Source organism: Dreissena polymorpha, chromosome 13 (assembly GCF_020536995.1).
Source record: "Dreissena polymorpha isolate Duluth1 chromosome 13, UMN_Dpol_1.0, whole genome shotgun sequence".
NCBI lineage: Eukaryota > Metazoa > Mollusca > Bivalvia > Myida > Dreissenidae > Dreissena > Dreissena polymorpha.
The window spans coordinates 12689114-12703995 of NC_068367.1; the positions used below are offsets into that span (position 1 = coordinate 12689114).

At 33.4% G+C, this 14882-nt stretch overlaps 2 protein-coding genes across 3 annotated transcripts in view; one reads left to right on the forward strand and one right to left on the reverse strand.

The window, feature by feature from the left end:
- Nucleotides 1–14882, forward strand: part of LOC127856585 (integrin alpha-4-like) — a 32793-nt gene that overhangs the window by 2490 nt on the left and 15421 nt on the right. The gene's annotated exons all lie outside the window — the stretch shown is intronic.
- Nucleotides 3619–9879, reverse strand: LOC127856590 (uncharacterized). 2 transcript variants are annotated; one of them, XM_052392887.1, is made up of 4 exons: nt 9467–9879; nt 7989–8253; nt 6521–7575; nt 3619–5905 (listed from the first exon to the last, which is right to left on the reverse strand). In XM_052392887.1, the coding sequence occupies exons 3-4, from the start codon at nt 7112–7114 to the stop codon at nt 5186–5188; spliced, it is 1314 nt and encodes a 437-aa protein (XP_052248847.1). In that variant the 5' UTR covers nt 7115–7575; nt 7989–8253; nt 9467–9879; the 3' UTR covers nt 3619–5185. The 2 variants fall into 2 exon arrangements, with proteins under 2 accessions (XP_052248847.1, XP_052248846.1); XM_052392886.1 differs by lacking the exon at nt 9467–9879 and having other exon boundaries at nt 7989–9271.

Below are 14882 nucleotides of genomic sequence, written 5' to 3' on the forward strand. Positions count from 1 at the left end.
ACCCCTTGAGATAAGATTGGTATTGAAATAAAAAATCGGAAGATATCTGGCACGGAACAGTTGGCATTATAGGTAAATTCATATTAACATATTGTTTAATTATCTACAACAATAAGATTGTGCGCATTAAGCCCAATTTTCCCAGAGACCGACTCCTATCTGTAAACTATTACTTATTCCTTATTTTTAGATTTCCATTTATCACACTAGTTGATATCGATTGACCCAAATGTCTTACAAACGCTGTTATCTCGATTTATATTTATGTTCTTATTCAAGGCTTTTCAAGGCTATAAAAGATAATAGATTTAAGACTTAATACTCGAGTTTTGGGAAATCAAATCTTCTTTCCATATTTGCTCATTCCTTTTTCATAACGTAGTGTAATACATGTAATGTAATATAGGAGCAGGTCCACGCCAGAATTTATATAAATAGCAAAAAGAATGTTTCTTATTATTATTGTTTTAAATGTGTTTCCTTTTGAATTGTATATACATTTTTTGTTTCTGTTTTATTTTTAGGTTGCTTTTAGAAAAAAGCATTAATTTGTCATTACATTCAATTAACTGGAATTATGATTTCCCAAAGTCAACACTAATCTCACCTTATATGCAGGTTTTTGTTTTAGAGTCGCTTTTATTACTCGTTTAACTTCCACGGGAAATAGTTATAGCTTCACTAAATCAAAATGTTTTAAGTTCTTGTTTAAGACATACAATAGTTTTTATTCGAAACTCTATGAAAATTGTTTTGTTCCGTTTATGTACATGAAGGAAAACGCTAATATGGAGTGTCTATCAAATTAAAATACTTCAAATCTGATGTCAATATGTGATTATTTATGAGCACAGGTTCATATAACTGAAAAGGTATTTTTTCCTAAGGATAAATTGAGTTGTAAACAAATATTGGTGGTAACCTGCTTAACAGCAACGCACAATTGTCAATACGCTTCATAGCCAGGATAATCGATAGTGTGCTTGATAACTACGATAATTGACGACACGCTTGATAACATCGATAATTAGACGATTAGTTTGATAACAACACAAATTCACGACACGCTTGAAAACATCGATAATTGACGATACGCTTGATACCAACAACAATTGACGACACGCTTGATAACATCGACAATTTACGAAACGCTTGATAACAACCACAGTTGTCGAAACACTTGATAACAACAACAATTGACGAAACGCTTGAAAACTAAAACATTTTTCGACACACTTGATAACAACAACTATTGACGACACGCTTGATAGCATCGATAATTGACGACATGCTTTATCACAACTGACGACACGCTTGATAACATTGACAATTGATGAGACGCTTGATAACAACAATAATTGACGAAACACTTGACAACAAAACTATTGACGATACGCTTGATAACATCAACTATCGACGACACGCTTAATAACATAGGCAATTGACGAGACTTTTGACAACAACGAAAATTGACATTAAGCTTAATAGTCACGAGTGAACGAGCATTTTACAAGACAGATGCGTCAAACAGTCCATGCTGAGCTTTCTGAAAGGCTTAAGTTCAAGTTCATGTTCCAAAGTTATGTCATAATAGGTGACCACTGCATGTGCATGTATGACGAAAAAGTACAAAAAGTGCATTGTTCGGGGAATCAACGAAAATATGCATGCACAAAATAACGTGAGAAATGTATTTTATTTGACAAAATCAAACATTTGTGGGAGACATGTTATTTTTAACAAGAACGTGTGTGGGAAATTTATCTTGTCTTATTTTACAAAAACGAATGTGGAAAATGTTTCATATTGAACCAAAATTATTTTGAGAAATGTGTCATATTAAACAAAAACTTTATTTTAAATTCGTCATATTTAAAAAACAATATTTGGAAATGTCTCATGTTAAACAAACACTTATTTTGGATAATTGCCATGTTTAACAAAATATACACCGGGCAATAAGTTATATAAAAAAATTATATATATATGGTAAATGTATTATGTTTGACATAAACTAAATATTATATCGAAAAAAATAAAAGCATCGTGTATTTGTTCCTTCATTTTGTCGTTGTGTAACTTAAACGTCGGGGAGAAGTACGCATAGCATATCCAGGTAAAGAAATGCAAGTTGTCATAACAGGCTGGTTTACATGTTATAAAACATTTACTCTCCTGGCCTTGAATATAAACCAATGCCTTACACGATAAGCTTTCGAGTAAACATCTAGTTCTCATATGTATTGACATAACAAACTGTTTCAGTATGAAAATAAAATATAAGAGTGTCATAGAAAATTTGAATAAAATGGAGTGTGTGTTTGCAGTTGCCTTAGTTTCTTTTTTATCGTTTTCAAATGGGTGTAATATAGACGTAATAAATGTGAACATTATCAAGGGTCATAGTAATGGGAGTTATTTTGGATTTTCCGTCGCAGCTATTGAAGAAAACGGGTAAATATACGTTCCATAGAAAAAGCGGTGTTAAACTGTGTACATTTACATTCATTTGAATACCAGATTCGTATGTATACACAACAAATATGGTTTAGTTTACAATGTATAATATCGGTTATATTCGCAATACAATACTTCTATATTTATTTTACTATATTTAACATTATGTTCTTAAAACAGGTCTGGTTCAGAGATCCATAATAAGGGTAATGTATTTAAAATATCTAAAGATTTATCACAATTCACGAAGTATGTTACAAAGTAATATTGTTCTATTTCGTTGCGGTTTTTTTTCGAACGACTGTGTAGCTTACAAGCTATAATCAAACTGTTTTTAAACCCTTGAATTTTGAAATTATGTTTTCTTTTAGCACTGAAAAATATAAAGGACATGGTTCACTAACCACCAAAAAACGCCCAACCTCAGATTTTCCCAATATTTATGCTGTAATTATTGCAATTTGTCTATTTTTAAAAATGACGTCCGTTTTGCAATATACATAACTACGACGTCAAAATTGGCGAATAAACAACAACCCCTAGTAACACAACGAAATGGCGCTCATTTATGACGTCATTTAACATGCCATTATTGCGCTGAATTACGTTTGTGCTTATGTTACATTTTCCACTGTCAAAACATTGTCTAGATCGATCCATATCGGATTTTGTTTAAAGATGTTTTGGTAAATAAGGCTAATTATAGATTTCCATTTCATTATAGGGTACACTTCACGTATATTTTGTCAATATCTTTCGATAAGAAGAATTAAGCGAGTAGAGTAAACAGTCAACTTGTGTATTTGAGAAAAATCGGTATTTACATACGTCCCAGTTTCCGATCAAATATATTTGAAGGTGTAAGTCTCTTTCATTGATTATCATGAAAATAAAGCCTTTTTCATTTAAAATATTTATGAAGAGTTACTAGATAAATATAATATTATTATACTTAGTTGTGGCGTGACACTCTAGTGCATTCAGTTACAGCAAACGTTCGCGAACGTTCTGCTATTCAACGCTCGGTTCGCCGCGAACCGAAGCGAACCCTCTTGGGAGGTAGTTCGCTAGCGAAACCAAAGTCTAGTGCGTTCAGTTACGCTCGAGTGGTCATTGTCGGATCTGGTACTACTTACATGTACCGCGGGTACTCTTAATTATACTTACATGTACCCCGTGTACGGTAAATATACTTAATCGTACCCGGTCGATATTAGACTTACCCGATTTGTATTCCAGTCCAAAATCCGATGTCGTTAAACGCTACCGATAATCTTAAACAAACTTCTGTTTATAAAAACTGCATCAACATGCTTTTTGGGTACGAGTTTCAATAACATAAAAGCCATTTTACAGAAAATTAACATAAATGTAAATATAATTAATAAAAAAAAAGCCGACAACGACCGATTAAGCGTTAAATTTCCCGGGTACGTTTAAGTACATATATTAACCGTACCCGGGGTACATGTAAGTATAATTAAGAGTACCCGGGGTACATGTACGTAGTACCCGAGCCGACAATGACCAATCCAGCTTCAGTTACAGCAATGTTCGCTATATTTCGCGAACCGAAGCGAACCCTTTCGGGAGGTAGATCGATAGCGAAACCAATCGTTCAATAAGACCGAATCGGAAACGAACGATGATTGGCAAACGTTCGTTGTAACTGAACGCACTAGAGTTGTGACGGTAAACCTCGTAGATTTGTCAATTCTCCCAACCCCTGACCGATAACATTCATTTCATAATTCAGTAGCATACTATTATCTATAGTTTATGTTACAACGGACTTCGTCTCCATTTACACGCTAGAGTGAAAAAGAAGACAGTTCATAGCTATTAGCGTAAACGAGAATGATCAGAAATATAAACAATTAATAAAGAAATAGACAAAAGCAACCCTTCATCTGTTTGATGAATTATATAGATCTTAACATATGTTAAAGGGATCTTTTCACGCTTTGGTAAATTGACAAAATTGAAAAAAGTTGTTTCAGATTCGCAAATTTTCGTTTTAGTTATGATATTTGTGAGGAAACAGTAATACTGAACATTTACCATGGTCTAATAGAGCCATTATATGCATCTTTTGACGATTTTAAAACCTAAAAATTATAAAGCGTTGCAACGCGAAACGAATGAATAATTTGGAGAGTTCTGTTTTTGTCGTTAAATTTTGTGAAACTACGAAGATTGCTTATATAAGGTATAAAATACGTGCAGCATGTGTACACGGCGGAATAGCTCAGTAGGCTAAAGCGTTTTTACTTCATAACTCTGACAGGACTCCAGGGGTCACTGGTTCGAAACCTGGTTCGGGCAATGTTCTTTTCCTTTTTTTAATTTTATTCTTGATTTTTTACTGGAGCTTTTACGATCCAATGTTTACATTTATCGATATAAAGCATTTAATGAATAAGTTAAAAAATGCCAAAATCTGTGAAAAGGCCCCTTTTAGTAACTAATTATTTAAATGTTATACCAGTAGCATATTGTTTGCTCATAACATTTTTGTTAACATGACTATGCATACATTTTGATTAAAAGCATGTATCCATGCACATCATTTCCATTATAGCAGGTCCCAATTGAAAATGACGTTAATGTCAAAATGAGCAATTTCCACTTATGTCTCAAGGTTTCCCAGTGCTAACACAAAGCCAAGGCTTAAAAACTTGTATATGAAACGTGCATGGAGACACTGGTAGAATGAAATAAAATCAGTCTAAAAAACTTCGCTATCACTCTCGCTAGAACTTGAATCATCAACACGAATTGCAGAGGCGTCAGACAGGTACTTTCCCCAGTCTCGAACCCCCAAACTTTCCTTTTGCTGATATCTACCGGCAGACAAGAACCAGACCACAGCTGCAATGTGTGAACACATTCCAACCACTCGCGATCCAGTCTTGCATTGGCAGTACCATGATTCGACCATATCCTCACTGTGACGTATCCACAGCATGTACCTTCTGCTAGATGTATGGCGACTTTGCAATTTTGCAGAAATCAAACTTTTCTCGTGAACATGCACTTTAATGTCACAATTTCCAGTTGTATGCTCTTGCATGTAGCTGGAACTCAAACGCAATTGGTAAACACCAAGTGTAAGTTCACTTAGCTGTTCATCACTTAAACGCGGAAATCCCTGTACTTCACAATCTTCAATAGGCCGCCAAATTGTCTTTTTCCTAGCAAGACCTTTCTCTTCTACTAACATTTTCAGCTCGTTTTCTTTTTCATTTTGTTGCAGCATCTTTTCGGCGATCAATTCATCTTGTTCGACTTGGTCTGGGGAACTTAGAGGGGAGAAGTATTTGTTTGAGATGGCGCAAACAATTCTAACAAAGTCACCAATAAATGGCAGCTGGCTATTTGGCATCACATGATCTAGATATTTAAATCTCTTGATTCTAGCGTTTGCCGATTCAACCACCCATCTGATCTGTGAAATGATAATGAAAGATTATTATAAAAATGGCAATCTATGCGTTTTGCAAGTTTGGGTTCGTGATTTGTCGGGATTGTAAGGTTTATCAAGAGAAAATCATAAATAAAGAAAACGACTAATCATTTTACACATTAAAAATTGAACTATCACAAAATGTGATTAATACTCATTTATGGTGTCTTGTACGGCAATCCATTTAAAAATGCATCAAACAAACAAAATGGCAGGCGGATGCACGATATTGAATTGTATATAAGTATGACATTTTATTGGATTCTGTTGACGCCTCACTTAGATATACAAAAACAAAAGTGTGTCTACAGATGACGGATATGCAGACAGACAGACATACAGACGAACATATATAAATCCAAATAAGCCCCATGTCCTCCGCATTTGAGCATATTTTGTATAGAAATCTTTGCGACCAACTGCTTATTTTGTGCACAATATATCCTTTTGTAAATTGTTTTTAAACATCTCCTACAGATGTGTTAAAACATGAAATGGGGATTGATATAGGTTAACCATGTTTGATTGTTAAGAAATTACGGGCTTTCCGGCAAGAGTAATCTACACATTATAATAACCTGTAAGTGTAATACTTACTTTCGTTACTAGTCGACTCGCGTTCGCTTCTCCCGTAGTCAATTGTTTTTCTCCTTTCTGCATAATGGCTGGCATTTCAGCATTAATGCCGAGGTCCTTTAACAGGGGTAACGCAACTCGGAACCCTCGGTCTACAACAAATACATCCCCTTCTCTCAAAAGCCCCCTAATATCATCTATGTTTGTCTTCAACATGTGATTTAATATTGCTGCGTCATTGTTCTTGCCGTCTGACATGTACGGGCCTACTATTGTCAGAAAATGTCCAGTTGTTGTGACAACTACCATGGGCTTCACTAATGGCCTTCCCTTATGCAAACTAAATGAACGGCGCTGAAACTGAAAGTTGTTTGATTTATTGATGTAGATGTATGTACCATCCAAATCAAGAATTAACCTCTCTTCCTGGTTTCCAAACAGCTTCTTCTCTAAAGGCTTTGTATGTTCATTTATCAGCGATTCCCTAGTGACACTGTCAATGCCAAGATACAGAGGCACAAAACCGCGCATGAATGCATGCCTTACCGTTGATACTGCACGGCGTATACTTGACTTTGTAATTCCAAAGATCGTCGATAACGGCCTGTTGGACATACCGGAACACAGTTTGCATAAGAATATGCCAATACTGGTTTTGATGGATCTATTTGGGGTGTTTTTTATCTTGTCAAAAAGATGATTATAAAGATCTTCAAACTGGGCTCGATTTAGCTTCGTAAGTGACTGACAATCTGCATCACTTAAATTGTCAAAATTCAAATGTCTTGACTGTTGTTGGTAAAGCTTTCTAATTTTTGTAACAAGTCGTTGACGCCTGTTCTATTCATTTGAGATGTTTCTGTAATAGTCTTCATATCTATTAAAGCTGTCTCGGTCAATGTCCCTTCATAGACGTGAGATGGACAACATCTGGAATCCGCGGAAATAATAATGTTGTGATCTATAAAGGCGGATAAACGACCTTCTGCTGGCAATGAGATCAATTTTGGACCTGGGCGCTTACATATAAAACATCTGGAATGGCTTCTTATGGTTGATGGAATTTGCAGGGTGATCTGAGAAAAAGAAAAGAAAGATCGTGTTTTAGAATAAGTGGAGTGTTTTATTCGTTAATACAACGCAAACAGACGTTTAAACCAGACTGATTTAACTACATTATTGTTGTAACTTTCGTCGGTTTTCCTATAAAAGATCATAACAAATGTCATCGTCGTATTTAAAAAATACGTATCTTCAGCTTGTTACAATTGTTAATCGCCGGACACCCCCGGTCTATTCATTACGTTACTCTCCATTCCTAAGTGATGTTTGAGCGGAGCGTAATCAGCAGCCGTGGGTATCCGACGATGAACAATTGTAACAAGCTGAAGATACGTATTTTTTTTAAAGACTGCATAGGATTTAAGATTCCTTTACATACTATTTTACAGATGTAAAAGCACTGTAAATAGATATAAGGGCTACTTACTGATAATGGGCTAAATGGCTGTCTGGATGTAGATGGTTGGGGTTGGTTGTCAGGATCATTGCTGAGGTTGTCTGAACATTGCCTAGGCTTTGGGGCATTCTTGTAGCTTTTGACTCGACATTGACAACAAATGACATCACTGTCTGTTGGATCTACAGCAGGAAAGACCCTTCGTAGATAGTTTTTAACAGTGTCAGTCAATGGACGACGATCTTTTGGTTTTGCACGCTTATTACAGCAAATGCATTTGTAGGCTTTCACCATCCTGAAATTAAAATAAGATTTAGAAACAAAATCTACGCGGGTACGATCTCGGATAGCCTGGACGTAGAGCAAAAGAATATGAGTATCTTATCCATTGCGCCACGGTGATCAATAAGACTGGTAAGTATACAGTATAGTTATAGTTAACTTATGAGTAAAATTAGATTTCTTAGCCAATAAAAAGAGTACATTTTCAGCTGCAATAACACACAATTTATCTCGCAAAGAAATTGCAATTATGAATAGTTTAATAACATATTTATCGTCATGTTTACAACATCTTCCAAAATGAGCAGATTTGAATGTTAAAATCAGCACTTTTTCGCTTTAAATCGCCGAGACTGTACCGAAACCCTATCCGTGCGCTTGTGATTTTCGTTCGTCTACTACAATAGGCAGATTATTTTACTTTACAATATTTTTTTAACCACAAACTGCTGTTGCTGACACTCAAACACTATTTAAATTATTGCTTTCGTACATTTAAAATCGGCACTTTTTGTTGTATACAGATATATGAATTGCTTGCAAAATGAACCTAGTAAACATTTCAAAGAAATAGCAGAAAATCTCAATTAACATTAAATACTCACTGTTTGGATTTTCTCCCTTGAAAAAGGATATTATCGTTTGATCAAAAATCTTTAAATATAGATCTACGTGTTTATTAATAGATCTTTGTTTGCACCGATATTGGAAAACACATTAAACTTTATTTACACACGCATAAGACGACATATTCCACTATCAAATTAATGTTTTTACGTTATCTTAACGTGTTCAGGAATGTTTCATATTAATTTTAATTTGTTTCCAATAACTCATATTTTATAAATGTCCGGTAAAAACATGTACTTCTGTACAGTGGAGAATTACCTCCCTTTAATAACCCCAAATTCGGCCCTCGTACAAATGCATGCGAATATCAAACAATGTTTTGTTTGCACTTGTTTGTAAATGAAGAACCCGAAATGTATCAGTAACTTTACAAAAAAAAGTTTCGTATTATTAAGAAAGTTATTAAACAAAGCCCTTTATTACGACCTAGCACTACTCGCTAACCAGTTTATATCTACTTTAACAGTGACATCGTTCGTTATCGCGCGAATGGATTATAGCATACGATCTAGTAAGCCATAATTATGGACCATGAAATGGGTAAACCATCATTTTTTTAATAGAATAAATAATTGTTTATCTAAATGCCAACTTACCTTTCAGATATCGGGTAAATCCGACTTTGGAAAACGCGTCGTCTGCACTTTGTTTACATTGGATACCGACGCTATTCGTACCCAGTTATTTTCGAATGACGCGTACACAAAATCGTTTCTTATGGCTTCTTTTTTTAACACCAACATTGATAAGATCATTTTTTTGCCATTTCAGACTTAAAACCTCTAATAAATTTCGGTAATAAGTTGTATTTTAAGCAGTGTTTTTTTAATATAGGGTTAAAAAGATAGGTTCAATAAAGCATGGTGGGTTCTCGGAGATCAGCACTGGGTTACACATTTTTTTAAAGTAAGATATGAGCGCGCAATAACACCGTCACAAAAATATAGTATTTTGTCTTTTGTTGTTTTTTTTATTGTTTAAGACAAAGTTTGTCATGGTGTTCTCGTGCGCTGACAGTTTATTTGTTGATGAAACAAATAAATTTAGTGTAAATTCGCCATTTTCTTGTGTGTGATGTACTTTTATCATGATTTTTTTACAATTGAAAACAAGGCACACTTAAAAAATTTGACTTTTTGTGCAATTTAAATGTTATAGAAGATGAATACAAAATAAAAAAATGACATTTTTGAAAATTTGATTTCATTGATTTTTGGGGCGTTTTTGGGTGGTTAGTGAACCATGTTCTTTAATTTCTAGGAATTTAATATATAATTTAACATTAATAGTTGAAGAGTCTCCAAAAAGAAAGCTTTTGCAACTGGTGGGAAATCACTAGCACTTACACATTTTAGCAAACATGCTTTCACTTTCGCGATTAGCAACTGAACGTGTTCACAGCTCAAAAAAAAAATGTAGGAGAGTTTATTCATGCTGGTCACAGAAGGTACACTTACTGCTGTTCCAGATTTTCATTTTAAAGGCCCTATAAAGGTGACGATCCGTAATTATTTACCGATTTTTAAATATTGTGTTCATATTTTATTTATAAAGGTTATCAAAAATATATATATGCTATTGGAACTTACCATAAAAAAAAATGAGCAATATAACTTGTTTTGAGCTCAAAATGCAGTGTCCTCCCAGTCAATTGTGTTTACAAAAATCAGTTTATTTACATCGCTGTTTACTCGGGAAAGTGAAAGTGAAGTGACTCAGGTCGCCATAAATATCGTTGATTTTCAAGTTTTCCCGGAATCACTCACAAAGTAGGTCTCTTCTTAATGGTTAAAACATTTGTAGTGATCTGATATGTTCTTTTCTGCCGGTAAAAAATGTTAAAAATACAATTAAAATTGAATTTTCCTTCGGCTATTTAAGCATATGTCACAACTTTGAGGCTACACACCACGTTAGTTGCAAAGTTGTAGGCTACACACAACGTTAGTTGCAAAGTTGAAAACATTTCTTCCAACTATGAAACGGGTATATCTTCATAATTCTTGACAACGTTGGACCTAAGCTGTGTTATTCGCATTATTATGCAAGATTAACTGAAATCCGGTAACAATTAGAACAGTCTATACGCATAATAATTGGATTTGTCGCCTTTATAGGGCCTTTAAACATAAGAACATGTGTTCCTAATATTTGGTGTATAATTCTAACTTGAAAGTGCAAATATGTATGTCTTGTTATCTAAAACTCTTTTTCTGAAAACAAGTTCCAATTCTGTATCAGCCATATCAAAGTCAACCTTGTTATTCAAACAGTTTGGTTGTATTGTATTGTCAGTAAAGCAATTATATATGCTCTAGCCTTCATCACGATACCAAACAAAGTATTTTGCATAGGAAGAAATGGCTCGTGTCAAAACACAGCTCGAAATTATTTTTATTTTAGTTTTTTTAACAAACATTTTACTGTTTTGTCAGAGCTTCATAGTGAAGGAAGTTCATTGGTTGATCTCAAATGCATTCAATTCAGTGTTTGCAAGATATGTATTTGAGCTGGTAATCATCAAGCAAGTTAACACTTTTAATCAAAACTTGTTATATTTTTCAATATCTTGATTATACAACATATTCCAGTATTTAACAATTTGCTAACGTCAATCTTACTTCTAGCTAGCATAACGCATTTACAATCGTCACATACATAAAGATTTCTATTCCATGATAATTTTATTTTTTACAAAAGGCGTTAATAACAATCAATTTCAATCCTCCTTTCTCGTAGCTTTGAACAAGGACAGAGCTTTTAATCTTGTAAGGGACATTTTCCCAATTAAAATAAAATATTAGTTCATTAAGTTAATATAAAACTTCAATTCTCGGAGAAGGCAATTAAATAAAGCAGTGCGTAAATAATGGAAGGAGAAAAACGACTTTCTTTGTCTGTAACTTTTAAAATAAGAGTACTGTTTCCCTTTCTTCCATCCTGTTATTAAATAAATTACATTATTTAACTTTTCGGTGTTGTTTTATTTGATCATTTGTTAAAGGTTAACATCAAATAGTATCCCTAATATATTAAATTATATAGTCCATAGATTTAATTTATATTTAGTTTTAATAGACCGCGAACTGTATTTTAGCGAACCAATCCATAAAACATGAGTATTATTAAAATTTACTTGTGAACTTGACATTAACAAGAATTGTTCAAGCGAGTCGAGAGCAGAGTTTACGGATCAATCTAACAACACAGAAGAATAAACCACAAACTGTGACCGTTTATATTTAATTCCATGTATCATAATTTCTTTTAAGTTGCTAGAACTATTTATCTTAATGGCTAGAGTTTCTGCAAATAAAATAAATACATAGGAAGATACATGATCACCTTGCCTGCAACCGCGGCCTTTTTGGAGGTTATCGGATAAAACACCGTTTTACTGTACAGCCGCCTGTGTGAGTTTTTTTTAAACGAAATCCAGTGTATAAAACTTGGTCCAAAATGGAATAATTTCAATTTATGATCAACAGAATCAAAAGAAAATGTATCGAATGCTTTTTTCAAAATTAATTAGAATAATTAACCCAAGAATGTTGTTGTTTGCAACGTAATTTATGATGACGCACAACAATCTACTGTTTTCTCCAATATAGCGCCAATATACAAAGCCAGTTTGGCGCCGCTTAACAAGGTTTTCTTAATAAGGTTTCATCCTATTGTTATTGGTTTCCGATTTTTAAGAACATGTTTTAGTTTGTTTTGGAATATATGTTATAATTGGTTGTTTTTGTGATGTGGAAAACGCGTTATTTAGGTATGCAAAATTGATGCTCCAAAGTATAAAATGCCAATGTGTTTCCAAATAAAAACTTTATATACAATGATTGTTAAACTATATGACCCGGGGCTTTTATCGTTCTTATATGTTTTAAAGTATTCGAAATTTTCAAAATGTCACCAGGAAGCAATTTCCTTGCTCCAAATCGTTCACAGAATACTTATATTGAGGTTCTGCTTTTTATATATTTAATTTGTAAAATTGTGTGGTTTCATTTATAATTGCTGATAGGTTATATATTAAATGGAAATTTTCTGTCAAAATAAAAGGGATAGTGTTATTCAAAGTGTGTTTTTTATCTTTGGAACATTAATATTTTGTAGTTTTCTCATCTGGTTTATCCAGTGACTCATAGATCTTACAATGTTGTCCTGAACTTAAATATATCCGATTTTATTTAATTGCAAGTGTAGTTGTTGCAATTGTTCTTTGTTATTTTCACACAATTTATGTTCAAAATGTTTTCAATAGATAGCCATTGTTCTTGAGACAGTAAACATTTGTTTTTGTAACTAGAATACGGAAAGGTGTTTCCCCAGATTTCATTAATAATGATTCGAGGAAAAATTGTTCATATATTGTAAAACAAATGTCCTAACTATAAATGTGGCGAATGTTATCTTAATCATCAACAGGCAAGCAATACTTTTTTTATATAAATTTATTCAATTAAATTGTTTATAATAGCAACATATTCATTGTCTTTGAGAAAATTATTATTAATTTTCCAAATACCTTTACAAATACAATGGCCATATTGTTTGAAGCGAAGCGAAAAATCTATTATATAATGATCTGGCTTAACACTTGTATGAATGTCTAATGATTTCAAATAATTGAGCAAGCTTTGGGTAATTAAGAAACAAATCAAGCCTTGTTTGTTGCAATGGATAATTACGCCTCCAGGTAAATCTTCTTGCATCATCATGTATTTCTCTAAATATATCAACCAAATTTCTGCTTACAATTTCTTGTAAAAATTTATTACGAGCTTAAATATTATTATTTGAAGATGTATAATTGTTGTAGAATAATTATTAAGAACACAATTAAAATCGATACAAAGTATCAAATTCATCTATAATATCAGAACTTTTTTTGTAGAACTGCGGGTTGTCTACGTTTTTGTCCATATAGAGTAACTAACGTAAAATTCAAGTTCCAAAGAGTAAGTTAAAACAGAATGTAGTTCCCGTATGGATCTACTTTAAAATTGTGAATTTTAATGTCGACACCTTTTTTAATCAGGACAGCCTAGTCTCTAGCATTGATTTTCCAAAGCTTAAAAAGCATTCCCCCCCCCCCCCCTCTCAAAAACTATCAATTTCTTTCTCCATTTTTTTTTACCAGTGCTTATCCTGTAAACAGTAAATTTGAAAATATTTTTCTTTTAAAAACTAAATTCGTTTTCCATATAGGCCGCGGCGATTCAGAGAACATATTTTAATTTGATTCAACCGCTGTGATTTAATAGATTTGTTATATGTTTTTATATATTATTATATTATAAGAGGCAGTTGGTCCATAACAGCCATGCAACAATATGTAAAGTTATATTTTACAATATCATGTCTGAAAGTATTTTATAGTTTCTATAATAGCACCAATGCATAAAACAAAAAGTGCATTAAGAAAAATAAAAGTAAAGAAACATTCAAAATGTGTCAATACATTCAACATCTTGAGAGTCAGCATTCAATCATAATGTGATCTGCAAATAAACACACTGTTTATCAATATTAAACTGAAGGTCGAATGAGATTCAAGTAAGGAAGACAATCCGTAAATAATGACTGAACAAACAAACAAGCAGTTATGAACAATACAACGATTTATTACAAAAAACAGGGGAACTGTCGTGCGTTTTAGGTCCATGTCTCGTTTCGCATAGAGTGTCATACGTAATGCTAACAAGATCTAGATTGACAGTCGACCAAATCACGATCGTTTGTGCTTATTATGTCGAGTATTTGTGTATTTTGTCGTACGTCGGTCGTCATAGTCGTAAATCGCATTTATTGTCTAGTGCTGTGCTCAGGTCGATTTTAAACAAACCACAATATTTATTGGCTAAGCGTTGGTTTTTTCCGCCGTCTTAGAGCGACGCATAGTAGTCAACGCCACACATTATACGACGTTCGAGAAAACAAAAACAGCAATTTCACTCAACAATGATCTGTTTTATTTTAATCGTTGATACAACATGTCTTGTCAAC

Excerpts from the sequence above, each read along its gene's own strand:
- LOC127856590 (XM_052392887.1), bottom strand. The coding sequence starts at position 7,114 with ATGTCCAACAGGCCGTTATCGACGATCTTTGGAATTACAAAGTCAAGT. Across the intron at positions 5,906-6,520 it reads CGAGTCGACTAGTAACGAAA|ATCAGATGGGTGGTTGAATC; the intron begins GTAAGTATTACA and ends ATCATTTCACAG.